The 14,239-nt window shown below is 37.5% G+C and overlaps 1 protein-coding gene across 5 annotated transcripts in view; it reads left to right on the forward strand.

Annotated features, from left to right (window-relative positions):
- DOCK10 (dedicator of cytokinesis 10) overlaps positions 1 to 14,239 on the forward strand; it is a gene marked incomplete at both ends in the record, with an annotated part of 299,463 nt that overhangs the window by 166,170 nt on the left and 119,054 nt on the right. For all 5 annotated transcript variants that reach the window (XM_079710445.1, XM_079710444.1, XM_079710442.1 and 2 more), the window contains one exon: positions 4,224 to 4,306. In XM_079710445.1, the coding sequence (XP_079566571.1) occupies positions 4,224 to 4,306 (83 nt within the window). The remainder of the gene's footprint in view (positions 1 to 4,223; positions 4,307 to 14,239) is intronic.

Below are 14,239 nucleotides of genomic sequence, written 5' to 3' on the forward strand. Positions count from 1 at the left end.
TTAGAGATTCTGATTCAGTGAACCCCCTGTGGGACCCAGGAACCTGCATTTTAATTAGCAAGCCCCATGGACACAATACAATTTGGGCAACACTATCCTAATGATTTAATAGCCTTTGACTAAGTTGACTGGGCTCAATTTTTTTTGTGTCTAAACATATAACAGGCAGAGATGGCAAGATAAAGGCTGAACAAGCAAACATAATAAATGAATAAAATAAGAACCAGGACATTGCTGTTTGGAAAAATTAACCAGCTCAGCAAATGTTTGCTGGATATTCAGCCTTCATCTTTGAAGCAGACTGTGGCAGTCTCCCTTTCTCAAGGGGATAAGAAGTGGGTAATTTGAAATCAGTGTTCTGAGATAGGTAGTTTTTAGGGGGGAAATGGAGACTTACTAAAACAAGCAGAGTTGTAGCCTGTGACTTTGAATTTGCAAAAGGTCATTTCAGCTTAGTTTTTGGACAAAGAGGAATTGTAGTCATAATTATAATAGATCTTAATGATCTTCTTAGAGTGAGTGTGTGGGTTGGAACAAAGAATGGCGAATAATTTTCTATGCGTAACATTTCCAAAATGCCTAACTATGTAGGAGAAATGTTTATGTGTTTGTAAAATGCACTGGCTTTCTCAGAATCAGAGAAATCACAGATTTACAGGGATATTTAAGGGTCCTCTAGTCCAACCCTAATCCTCATCTACTTACCACCAGATACAAGAAACCTAGCAAATAAATTCAGAAGGAATTTGATTAAAACAGAGCTCTGTGATCATCAGAGCTAAGATAGCTCTCCAAAACTATACTTGAATAAATCAAGAAAAACAAGTTGTTATTATCAACTGTCATGAATGTGATTTATAGATTGAGTCAAACTTGCTGAGAAAACTGATTTTTTAAAAACAAGTATTTGTTAATTACTTACCCTCTGTTAGGTGCTTTATAGGAATCGATCCTAATGAAGGTGGTATTATTTAGACAGATAAAGAAATAGATATTAAATCACTTAATTGAGACCTCACAGTTAATACCAAAATTCAAAACCAGGTTTGTTTGACTCCAAGACAGAAACAGAAACACCATAGAAAACCTCTGGAATAGTGGTCCAGATGTGATTTTTTTTTAAAGGCTTCAAAGTCTGCAAATATCAAACAACTCATAAATTAGTTGAATAGACTTTTTGAGTCAGACAAATCCAGTTTGAAATCCTACTTCTATCACATGTGGGATCTTGGGCAAAAATCTGAGCCTCTCCTTGCCTCTGTGATCTATAAAATGGGAATATAAAATCTCATGGAGTGCTTATTAAGATTATATGTAAAGCACCCAGTAGAACAGTATCTGACAGGCACTTGCCACTGCCAAAACAAAAAAGAGGTAGTTCTTTACTAGGCTGTACTAGTATAAGAAATAACCACCTTCATTTTTGGTCAGTGGAATTCAGGATTAACATATCTCAGATTTGGTTAAGCCTGTGGCATCTCATGAACAGTGTGTGTAATATGCGTGACGTTTATCATGGTTACACATAGGTACTATCCATAGCAAGACAGGGCAATAAGACAATGCACATTTGTCCCATCAAAACCCCCAGATTAGGAAGTGTAGCAATAGATATTATGAGAGAGAAATTTCTAATCCAGTCTAATATACTGAGTGTTCAGTTGCTAAATCAGAGATCCTAATAAACAAAGTGATTTGACAAAAATCATGTTGGAATTCAGTACTAGTTCCAGACCAAGAATAAAGCCCTGTAGCTCCTGGTTCAGTGTGGTACCCTCTGTTCGCATTTTTTTGATAAAGAATATACATTGGTTTGGCAGTTTTTATCAAGAATCTTTAAATTACTTTGAGTACTCTATCCTAAGAAAATAATCCAAAATGGGTCAAACTTGGGGGAAAATGGGAGGACCAAATTCATGAAGAAACACTCTGAAGCATTTGTTTCTACAATGGCACAAAATCTGAAGTAGCCATAGTAACTGCTCACTCTGTCATCTCCTATAAGTCTTTGCTCAAATGTCACCTTCTTTGTAAGACTTACCCTAACCATTCTATTTAAATTGTCCCTCCTTCCCCAGCTCTATCCATCCCCCTTCTTCTGCTTTATTTTTCACATGACACTTAGCATTTCCTGATACATTACACAATTTACTTATTTTTGTGTTTGTTGACCAGCTCTTCACAGGGGCACACTTTTCAAGAGGGCATGAATTTTTGTCCCTTGTTCACTGATGTATTTGCATCCCCTGGAAAAACACCGGGCACACAATATGGGTTCAATAATGTTTATTGACCAAATTAATGAATGGATGGTTTCCAAAACTAAGAGACCAGGTTGGTAAATTAGGGTATGAGACTTTATTCTACTTATTTAAAGTGGTCATAAAATTTAGAAAGCAAAAGTTAAAAAATCTTTAGAATATGCCTTTAAGTGAATAAAAACAATATTCCAATTCAAATATATACTTAGAGGAGAACTAGGTAAACCTATGCACCAGAAAAAAAAAGATTGAAAGGGAATGCAAAAAAGGGGTGGGTTTTATGCTTTTTGTTTTCCATTTTGTATCATTTGAGAACTACAGGAAAGTGTAAAGAAAGGAAAGTAAGTGAGAGAGGGTGGGAAAGAGCCGTGATCATGAATGTTTTGCCCTCTTGGGTTGGGATGCTGTGGATCTTTGTGCTCCTTGCCTGAATTCCTGGCATCTTTATCGAAAATGAAGATGGAACTTTTTAGCCAGGGAGCATATCAAGGTCCAGTTTTCCTTTTATTTCCAGAAACATGTGGTTTGCACAGTTGGCTCAGGAATTGACAAGTTAAGAAATTTAATTTTAGCTAAACATTAAGTTTTGTTCGTATTCCTCTTCTCCATCCAAAGTCGGTACACATCCCCCGAATCCTCTTTGACTGTTATCCACATCCATTTGTCTTGTTGCCGTTCTGTTTTTAATCTCTTCTTTTCTCCTGTCCCCCTGCCGCCATCCCCCCACTCCTAACTTTGTCCTAGTCTCATGCATTGTTTGCCCTCAGTCTCCATTTGCGTTGGGGTGTTTCCCTGAACAGACAAAGCTATGGTGCTGAGGAAGTTCAAGGCTAGAGAAATCCAGTGTGGCTAAGGACCCCTAACCCTTCTCCCTGCCTTTCCTGTGCATCTTGAGCCAGGTGCCCACACCCTATGTTCTCCACCCACCTTTCTACACCCCCCTGTGAGCCACTCCCTCCCACTTTCTGTTTCTGCAAAGACAGTGCCCGTGCTTTCTTTGCCCTAACCTTTCCACACCTTGAGTAATGACTCTCATGAAGAGCTCTCATTTGCAGTCCCCTTCTTGGTTACAAAGACGATCAGAGGTCTTATCTCTCACATTGCAGTAAGTTTATTACTCCTCATTTTTTCCCACTAATGCTAGAGGACAGAGTCTCCTTATAATCCTGGTGTTGCTGTTTAATCCCCAGATTTATGTAATTTTAGAATCTAAAGGAATCTTAAAAGCCAGCTAGTGAAATCTCTATTACCTCTGTGGTCAGTACTGTGCCAGGCACAGGGTCGGTGTTTGGGAAATATTTGCCATGAGTAAATACTGTAAGCTCAGCCATCATGAACCACTCTAAGATAATTCTTTTGTGCTATTAACACTGTTTTTTAAAAGTTTTTTGGTCATCTTTTATTCACATATATTTATAAAGTTGATGAATAATCAGGGAGAAGGTTGGGCTCAGAAGGCAATGAGGTAAAACTGAAAAACTCATTTCAAGCTGACAGCAGGGTTGATATAAAGAGGAAAAGGATAGGTTACTGATGCAAGAATAAGAAAAAATGGGCTAAAATTATGATGAAAGGGTGGCATATAAATAATAACATATTTCACTGCTAAGAACTGTTAAATAAAGGAAGGGTTTCCAAGGAAAGCTGAAAAATGATGATACTTGAGGTTAGTGACATATCCGGTTATGATTCAGAGGATGATTAAATTAGGCTTTCCTTAATGGAGAAAAATAGAATAAATATGTTAAACAGTTCCTCCTCTAAGAGTCTGGAAAGGTTAGATTTTCCTTTCACTGGAAAATGAAATGATTATAATGCTCAAGCCCCTTATCTACCTTAAAATTGCTAGCATAGCTACCTAACATTAACCCGGAGATTATGAGCACTGAATTCACTGTGCTTCTTTATCAAGACAGCTGCTTTTTGAATGATAATTTTTAATTGCCATTGTTTTCCTTTCAGGCTTGTAAATTTTACAGTTCCCAGTGGTATGTGGTAAACTACAAATATGAACAGTATTCTGGAGACATTCGACAGTTACCTCGGTAAGAACCTATTATGATTACTTCTTGGGTTTTTCCATATATAAGCTATGTTCCCTAAATTCTGCCACTGTTCATGAATACATGTACGTTAATCTAGTATCAAGGTATGTTTTACAAAATTTTAAATAAAAGTCACGATGGAACATTTTCTTCAACAGTGTATTGCTTGTAACCTCACAGAATTGGGGTGAGAGATACATATACTCATTTAGGTTTTGAACAAAGTTTTAAGTACCATGTCATTCTTTTGTGAGCTGTCTTTTCAATAGCAGATACAAAAGAATTTAAAAAGTAAAATTGGGACCAGAAATTTTTTCTGACAATATTCTGTATATGGCATTCAGATTTGCCATTGGTTTCATGTATTTTCACTCTGGGATATCAAAGGGCACGAAAATAAATAACCTCCACAGGAATGATAAATGTCTAAGAACAACAAAAAGGAAAAACAAACACCTAATATTTCCCGGATTATGGGGAAATAAAGTCTTTAGGAAAAGGTGATATTGTTCTGCAACTGCCCAAATGTCACCTCTATAAAGAATTTGCTCACCTGACCAACTACCTGACCTAGAGTAGTCATTTATTCTGTGTCTGTGTCTCCCACTAAAGTTAAACCCCACAAAGGGCAGGGACTCTTCCTCGCAGAATCCCCTGCAGGCCTAGGAGAATGCCTGGCACATAGTAGGTGTGCAATAATTACTTATTGGATAAGTAAACTGAGAGAGTAACAAATTTTAAAATATAATAATCCTGGATGGGCTTGGAGTTGCTTAAATTCAAAGAACTGCAAAGAACTGGAGTCTCCCAACACACTGGTTCATCAAACTAAAATGATGCACATCATACAGAAAAAACACTTAAGACAGTCAAAAGTTAATTTTTTATTAACACTTCCCTCAAGTGAAACTTTGAGGTCATACACATTGCATCTAATGTTTTAATGGACACATGGTTTAGACTTGGGCACCACTTTCTAAGATTTCCCGTGCCCCCAGAAACATCTTTTCCAGACTGGGATACTTGGAAGTGCTGCTATCAACTCCTGGATGCAGAATTTGAAGTGGAGGCGGTGTTATGGAGTAGCTCTGGGAAGGTGACATTTGGGCTCAGATCTGAAGGAAGCGTGGCTAACAGCACTGCAATCTCCAGAAAAGGGTTCCCAGAGGAAACAGCAGGGGCAAAGGCCATGAGGTGGGAACCAGAGTGGTCATTCGAGCAGAATGACAATCAGTGGGGCCGGACCTAAGGGTTGGTGAAACCATGCAACTAGGCAGGGGACCTCATGGGTCCTGAAAAGGGGCTGGATTTTATTCTCATTGCAACAGAAGACTAGAAATTTGTAACCTGGAGTGTGACATGATCTGGTTTACCTCTTTAAGAAATTACCTGCTCTACTCTATGGAGAATGGGATTGTAGCAGTGAGTATTAAAAAAAAGAAGAAAAAAAAAAAGAGAAGCAGGCCATTTCTTTTGGAGTAGCGTTACTGTGAAGAGCAAAGCAATGTTCCTCTAAAACAGCAAGTCTTTATTCAAAACAGTGACTGTTAACTTTCACCAAATCTCTGAACGTTCCTTTAGATTCTGGTCACTCCTAAAAGATAACTTCCATAAACTTCATGTTGGGAAGGTCTCATCACAACCTAGGCCTTCATGAATAATTATTACATTCAGAATGTCTGGGCCTTAGTCACACACTTTTTGTAGCTGCAATTGAAAAGCAAAGCATTTTTTAACATCGAGACTTCTTCTTTCTAAAAACAGTTCTGAGAAGTGGTTACAACTTGTAAGCCATGTCCAAGCACTTGGAAGACTGCATATAAAGGGAGAGAGTGTAGAAAGGGGTGTTCAGCTGCCATTTGGTATAAATGCCTTCCTGCTGTCCTTAGGTCTATTGAAATCTTTAATGGCTTTATCCCCATACACTGTTCATCTTTTCTTGTATTCGTGATGCCATAAAGAAAAATAAATTAATTAAAAAATTCACATGCACTATATTCTTCCTCTATGAAAACAATAGAGAAGACACCTCCAGTCAGAACAGGGTCTGGATATCATTGTTGAATTGGAATTCTTGTAGAGCACGAGAAGAATTCTCATGAGAAGAAATGCAAAAGTAACCAAAATATTGCTGAAAATTTCCCTGACTTTAACTAAAGGATGTGGAAGTTGATACCAAGAAAGGGAAGCATAAGAATGCCGCTAAGTAAGAAACTGTAATGAACTCTATATGATATGTTCAAAGTGAAAATCAGAAGTTCTAGAATAATCCTCATGTATCTCCTGAATGAATGAAGACTGTAACATTGAATAGTAAAACTATTTTTTAAATGATTTTACAAAGCTAGGCACTCCCCACTAAAGACTACACATATTTAGGTCAGTAGTGGGAACATAATTTACTTGGGCCTTCTGAGACTATTAGAAGTAAATCATTTTCATACCTCCTGGATTAGAAGAATTCTCCTATGTCTGCTACCAATTTAAACTGATCATTTCTTTTTATGGATTGCTGAGGCTTTAAAATAAAAACTTGGAATTATGGGGAAGTGAAAAAAGATATGTGTTTATCTCCCTCATTTTTAGTCTTTAAATTTAAAATTGTGCTATTATTCACTCTTAAGAACCTTATTTTTTTAGTGTCGGTTCATAGGAAGATATTGGAGAGAGACTTTATTTCAGGCTAGAATGTAAAATGTAAAGACTTCACACATTAGAAATAAAAATTGGCACTGAAATTGGTGTTCCTAAGAAACAAGAATGAATGTCATAAAAAAGTATGATGTCTAAGGAGCCAAGAATATACAATGGGGAAAGGATAGTCTCTTCAATAAACATTGGGAAAGCTGACAGCCACAAGTAAAAGGATGAAACTAGACTACTATCTTACACCATACATGAAATCAACTAAAAATGGATTTACTACTTGAGTATAAGACCAGAAGCCATAAAACTCCTTGGAAAAAACACAGGCAATAAGCTCCTTGACATTGGTTTTGGCAATGATTTTTTTGGATCTGACTCCAAAAGCAAAGGCAACAAAAGCAAAAATAAACAAATGAGACTACATCAAATTAAAAAGCTTCTGCACAACAAAGGAAATCATCAAAAAAAAATGAAAAGCAACCTACTGAATGGGAGAAATATTTGCATATCATATACCTGATAAGGGGTTAATACATAAAATATACAAAGAACTCATACAACTCAGTGGCAAAAAAAAAAAAAAATAGCCAACAACGATCTTATTAAAAAAATAGGCAGAGGATCTGAATAGACATTTTCCCAGGGAAGACATACAGATGGCCAACTTGTACATGAAAAGATGCTCAATATCAGTAATCACCAGGGAAATGCAAATCAAAACCACAATGAATTATCTCCTCACACCTGTTAGAATGGCTATTATCAAAACAACCAGAGATAACAAGTGTTGGTAAGGACGTGGAGAAAAGGGAACCCTTGTGCACTCTTGGTGGGAATGTAAACTGGTGTAGCCACTACGAAAAACAGTATGGAGATTCCTCAAAAAATTAAAAATGGAACTACTGTATGATTCAGCAATTCCACTTCTGGGTATTTATTTGAAGAAAACAAAAACACTAATTCAAAAAGATATATACACCCCCATGTTCATTACAGCATTATTTACACTAGCCAAGATACAGAAACAACTTAAGTGTCCACTGATGGATCAAAATGTGGCAAATATACACAATGGAATACTATTCGGTGATAAAAAAGAATGAAATCTTGCCATTTTTGACAACATTCGTGGACCTGAAGGGCACTATGCTGAGTGAAATAAGTCAGAGAAAGACAAAAGCCATATGATCTCACTCATATATGGAATTTAAAAACAAAAAACAAAACCAGAAAAAAAAAATAGCAAGCTCACAGATACAGAGAACAGACTGATAGTTGACAGAGGTGAGGTGAAGGGGATCCAAAAGGTACAAACTTCCAGTTATAAAATAAATAAGTCATGGGAATGGAACGTACAGCTTGGTGACTAGAGTTAACAATACTGTATCACATATTTGAAAGTTGCCAAGAGAGTAGATCTTAAAAGTCCTCATCACACACACAAAAAAATTCTTAGTAGCTATGCATGGTAACGATGTTAACTAGACTTACTGTGGTGATTATTTCACAGTATATACAAATACAGAATTGTTATTTTGTACACCTAAAACCAGCATAATGTCATCTGTCAATTATATCTCAATTTAAAACATGTGAAACAAACAAAAAAATATGATGCCACAGATTTCATTAATCTGCAGGCTAAAATACAGAGATAAATGACATACCTAAAAGTTTTACCACAGCTGGGTGGATATACAGAAGAAAATTTCATAAAGTATATTTTGTGATAGATAGAAGATCAATTAAAATGGAACCTGTAGGGCTTCCCTGGTGGCGCAGTGGTTGAGAGTCCGCCTGCCAATGCAGGGGACACGGGTTCGTGCCCTGGTCCAGGAAGATCCCACATGCCGCGGAGAGGCTGGGCCAGTGAGCCATGGCCGCTGAGCCTGCACGTCCAGAGCCTGTGCTCCGCAACGGAGAGATCACAATGGTGAGAGGCCCACATACAGCAAAAAAAAAAAAAAAAAAAAAATGGAACCTGTATATTTGGGCTGATTTGGAACAGAATTTTTTTTAAATAAAAGAACACTTCTTAAGTGTCGACAGTGAGCCAGAATGTGCTGGGTGCCATATGTACATTATCTCATTTAACATTCATGACCCCACAGAGAAGAAACTGTTTTCCCTGTTGTATAAAGGAATGCAGAGCATCGAGAGGGTTAGTAACTTGCCCCCAACCTCACTCCACTCAAGCATCCCCACACTCCTTATATGAGGTATAGGAGGTAATTTGGGTATAGAAATGAGAAATAAGACTGACCAGAAATGAAAACTAATGTTGGGTCCAATCACCGGAAGGTGAGGCCCCTGCTGAGCCCTCTGTCTCTGGAGCCCAAAGGCCCTTAGAGACCCACAGTGGTCTTGGGGGAAGAATTTTACCTTCAACAGGTAAAATTAAAAATTTTTAATGACATCCAGAAGAGAGAAAGGTCATGCTTAATGGCCCTGCAGATATGAGACTGCGTAGTGATGATGGTTACTTAAAGACAAGGAGGCAGTGCCCTGTGGGTCAGTGGGAAGAGGGACGGGAAAGAAGAGTTCTCAGTAGCACCCATGTCTAAACCCTCCGCCAAGTGTGCTCCAGGGCATTTTCTTACAAGGCTGACCTCCCCTCTTGTCTCTCTCCCTCCCTCACTGTGCTCCAGCCCCACCAGTGGTCCACTCTTGGATGCTGCAAGCCTGATTCTTCCTCAAGACCTTTGCTCGCCATTCCCTGTGCCAGAATGATCTTCCCCCAGATCATCACATGGCCGGCTTCTTCTCATTCTCAACCAAAATGGCCATCTGTGACCACCCTTTCTAAACCTGGCTTCTGCCGCCCCTACCTGGATCACTCTTTTCTCTTCTCCTCTTTAATTTTCTTCCCAACCATTTTCATCCAGGGAAATTACCTTGTTTATTTATGCTTAATTACCCACTCTCTCCTCCGTTAGAAGGCGAGTTTACTCAGCTTGGGGATTTATCTTCCAATACATGGTTGTCATTATTGCAGGTCTTCTATGTGACAGGTACTATCTGGAAACCAGATCATTTAGTGATGAGGAGGAATGGCCTCCAAGAATTAACACAGCTCTCAACTCACAGTGAATTTGATCAAGCAAACAGATTTAAGAAAAGCCAGCAACGAAATATGGGATGCACATTCACCCATCCCACACCCCTAGATATGACCTATATTGACACTCCCTGGTCTGCACATTTTTTTTTAATGAACAATAAGGTCTGCATGAATATGACTAAGGATTAATGTAGTTGGTTGAGTTTTGCTAGTGACCTCATTGGTCTTATCTATCATATCTTATGATTTATTTTTGAGTCATAATACTTAAGTGAAGTGTAAAGGAAAACTTAAAGAAAATTTGGTTTTATGCAAGAGTTTGGAGACCTCACAAATTGTAATACTGTAACATTTGGGAAATTAAAAAAAATTTTTTTAGTATTTGTATGAAGCTGCCTTCTCTCTTTTCAAAATCATCTGTCCTTCAAAAATACCAGGGGAAAGTTCTTGAGAAATTCATACTCACTATTTTCTTTGAGAATAGTTATATATATATTTTGCACAATTTCTTAAAAATTTGCTTAGTATTAAAAAAAAATTCAGGAAATGTCATTTTTTTTCAACACCTTTAAAAAAAATCACCCCTATATTTTACTATGCAAATTTTCAAACATACAAAAAATCTTGGAAAACTTATACAATGAACACCCATATTCTCACCATCTAGAATATATCTTGTACATTTTGCTGTATGTATTTTATGATATTATGCATCCATCCACCCATCCCTCTTGCCATCCACCAGCCCATCTTATATTTTGACCATTTCAAAGTGAGTTTAAAGTACCAACACACTGTCTGCTGCCTTTCTAAACACTTTAGAATGCATACCATTAACTAGAAACATATATGTTTACAGTTTACTTTTTTTTTCTTTTGAGGGAAACTTCAGGAGGTGAGACACAAGTCGTAAGTGAACCACTGGATGACTTTGACTATGTGTACACCTGTGCACCTGAAACCCCTACTGACATAAGGCATGTTATCATCACCTTCAAAGAGTTCATTGCTACCCCTTCCTTGTCAGTCCTCACCCCTACTTCTCTCTCTCCCCAGAGACAACCACTGTTCTGATTTTCTTCACCACAGATTGCTATTACATATTCTAGAACTTTATATTCTAGAACTTTAATTTTTGGAATCATGCTATATGTATTCCTGTGTTTCTGACAGGAAACATGCTTCTTTGACTCAGCATGATGTTTTGAGTGATATCCACGTTGTTGCATGTATCAGTAGCTCCTTTCCCCTTCTGAGTAACATTCCTTTTGTGTGTGGATCTACTATAATTTGTTTAGCCATTCTCCTGTCAATACAGCATTTTCAGCTAAGTTGTGCATAAGCCACTTTAAAATCATGGACTTTTGTGAAACTTTGGCTATCATTTATAGGCTATCTCAGTTGTTATTTTCAATTCTCTGATGGGAAATTTGTGGAAAAACCCTCACAAGTATTTAACCTTATACACTGAGATTCATGAAAACCCTATTTTGTTTCCTTAATTGTTTGTTTTCTCATTGCTAGTTTGGAAGGATGTTCCTTCTCTCCTTTCTTTACACTTTTATAATTATCTTTGCAGAAATAAGAGTTGGACTGTGGAACATGGCCTCTATTGCAAGCCACAATTATCAAGAACAAATGCCTATAAAATTATTCTTTGGTAAGAAAGAAAAGAAAGGATAAACCATGCTGGCAAAGAGGACAGGGTAAAGAATTCAGAAACGAATAGAACTGTCTCAAGGTCAAAGGGAGACGGGCAGAAAAGGACTAGAATATAATTTAGGGCCACCCCGGAGCCAAACATTGACCTTCCAGTTCAAGTTTGTCTTTGCTGCCTCATCCTCAGTTTTCCCTACTCATCCCTTTATCTTTCACTTGGGATGTTTCCTTAATAGTGCCTTTACTGCCCTGCCATCATTTTAAGAATCCTGGAACACTCATGTCTCCTCTTCTGCAGACAAAATACTTTGAGTAATTGCTCTGAAATAAGCCCTTTGAACCTGCCTCTGAATCTCAGGCAGTGTGTCACCTCTCGAAGGAGCAAGGGTTGAGGAAAGGGTTGTGTTTAGGTGCTTTATTTTGCCCATCAAATGAAAAGGCAAAAAGAACTGCTTCTGGTTCAAGGAGTGTCAAGATGTTGTTAAGGAGAAGAGGAGTATTTTTGGTGGGATGGGGAGAATTTCCCGGTGGTCCCAAAATAACAGTGTGGTCTGTTACCTGTCCTGCCTTCATATAAGGTTGACCCTAACCAAAAGAGGCAGAACAAGTTAACATCAGTGGCAGTTGGCCCAAACTTAGTATCTCTAAGGTTCTGCAAGAAAGAGAAAGAACTACAGGTACACCAGGATCCTTTGCAAGAGAAAAATGGCTGCAATCATACTTAACATGCTTATTAAAGATGGTTTGGACTAATCCGTCCTTAATACAGGAAGTATCGTTTCAGAGATAAGGCTTCTGACCCCATCTCTTTCACTATGTGTTTATGTGAGTAACTGTTATGGACTTTGTTTTCTTCTCAGCAAAACAGCAAGATTAGACTAGATGTGGATTCCTAGTATTTGTGTCCAAAATTCCGATTATACTCATATACATTTGAATAAAAATATGCTACTTAGTACATATTTAGACTTCAGTACAAAATCTCTGTTATCTTGGTATATATTTTTGAGCTTGCAAATAAATCATGGATGAGGAAGGTTGTATTATATATTAATATGTTTTTGAAGTTTGTACTAACACATACCCATGCAAGTAAATTCATACACATTAATTAACAAGTATTTATTGATCACTTACCCTTACCATGTGTCTGAACCTGTTGTGATGATAAGCTCAAAATACACATTTCCTACCACTCTTCTTTCAAGCCTCTGGCTTTGAAATTAAACTGTTACCATCTGCAACTACTTATCTGTGGGTCTTGGGATGTCCTATCAAGACTGTGGAACCGAAACAAAATAGAGAAATAAATTGGAATTAGGACTGAAGTGAGACTCTAGATATCATTTATAACACTCAATATCAAGTACTGTGTACCCCAGAATAGATTTATTTTTATTAGTTATGAATTTTAGTAGCAAGGGACTTTCATTAATTTGAATTTATAGGATAAATTCACAATAATAAGATACTTTTTAAAAACGTATTTAACATGTTGGAGGTGCCTCTTAGGATTTTGATCACCAAAAATGTGTCCTACTGCTAAAAAGAACATTGCCAAGATGCCTTCCAAAAACGAAAGTCTAAGTTATACCTTTTCATATTATCTCACTTCTGTGATATCCTTGTTCACCTTGCCTCTCAGTAATTCAGTCAGCAAATGCATATTGATCATGTCTACAACAGGAAAGAAAAAAGCCGAGTGAGATGTAGATGGGACTTCATTAGAGTCACTGGCTTTAAGAAATGTATAATCTGCTGGAGGACTAAGACAGGCATCCAAATAACAGAACCAGGCAAGCATCATAAGAGACGTATGCTCAGCATCTACAGGAAGATAGTCCTAATTCTGTAGATCCAGGATACCTTCATGGAAATGAGTTTGGGAGCACAAACTCTCACCAGGTTACAATGGAATATTGTTCAGCCTTAAAAAGGAATGAAATCCTGGTACACTCCCCAACATGAATGAACCTTGAAGACATTATGCTAAGTGAAATAAGCCAGCCACAAAAAAAGACAAATATTGCATGACTCCACTCATATGAAGTACCAAGAATAGTTCATTTCATAGAGATAGAAAGTAGAATGATAACCCGGGGCTGGGGAAAGGGGAAAATGGGGAATTATTGTTTAATGGGTACAGAGTCAGTTTGGGAATAAAAATGGTCTGGAGATGGACAGTGGTGATGGTTGTACAGTGTGAATCTACTTAATGCTACTGAACTGTGCACTTAAAAACGGTTAAAATAGTAATTCTTCTGTTATGTATATTTTACCACAATAGAAAAAACATTGATCAGGTATGGAGGATGTGGTTCTGATCTCAGGCTTTTCCACAACTTGATAGTGAGGAAGGTGTTCTTTTTGTGCTCTTTCTCTGCTGTGAACCGGGATGGGCATTTCTATGTCTTTCAGAAGGATGGTACAGAATATTTTGAATCTGTTTGAATCCACTGAATCCCTATGTGAATGCACGTCTTGGTGATTTTATGAGTACATATAATATATATATATGTGTGTGTGTGCATATACTTATACACATGTATGTATAGACATATATGAAT

The sequence above is a fragment of the Hyperoodon ampullatus genome (genome assembly GCF_949752795.1).
Source record: "Hyperoodon ampullatus genome assembly, chromosome: 8".
Classification (NCBI taxonomy): Eukaryota; Metazoa; Chordata; class Mammalia; order Artiodactyla; family Ziphiidae; genus Hyperoodon; species Hyperoodon ampullatus.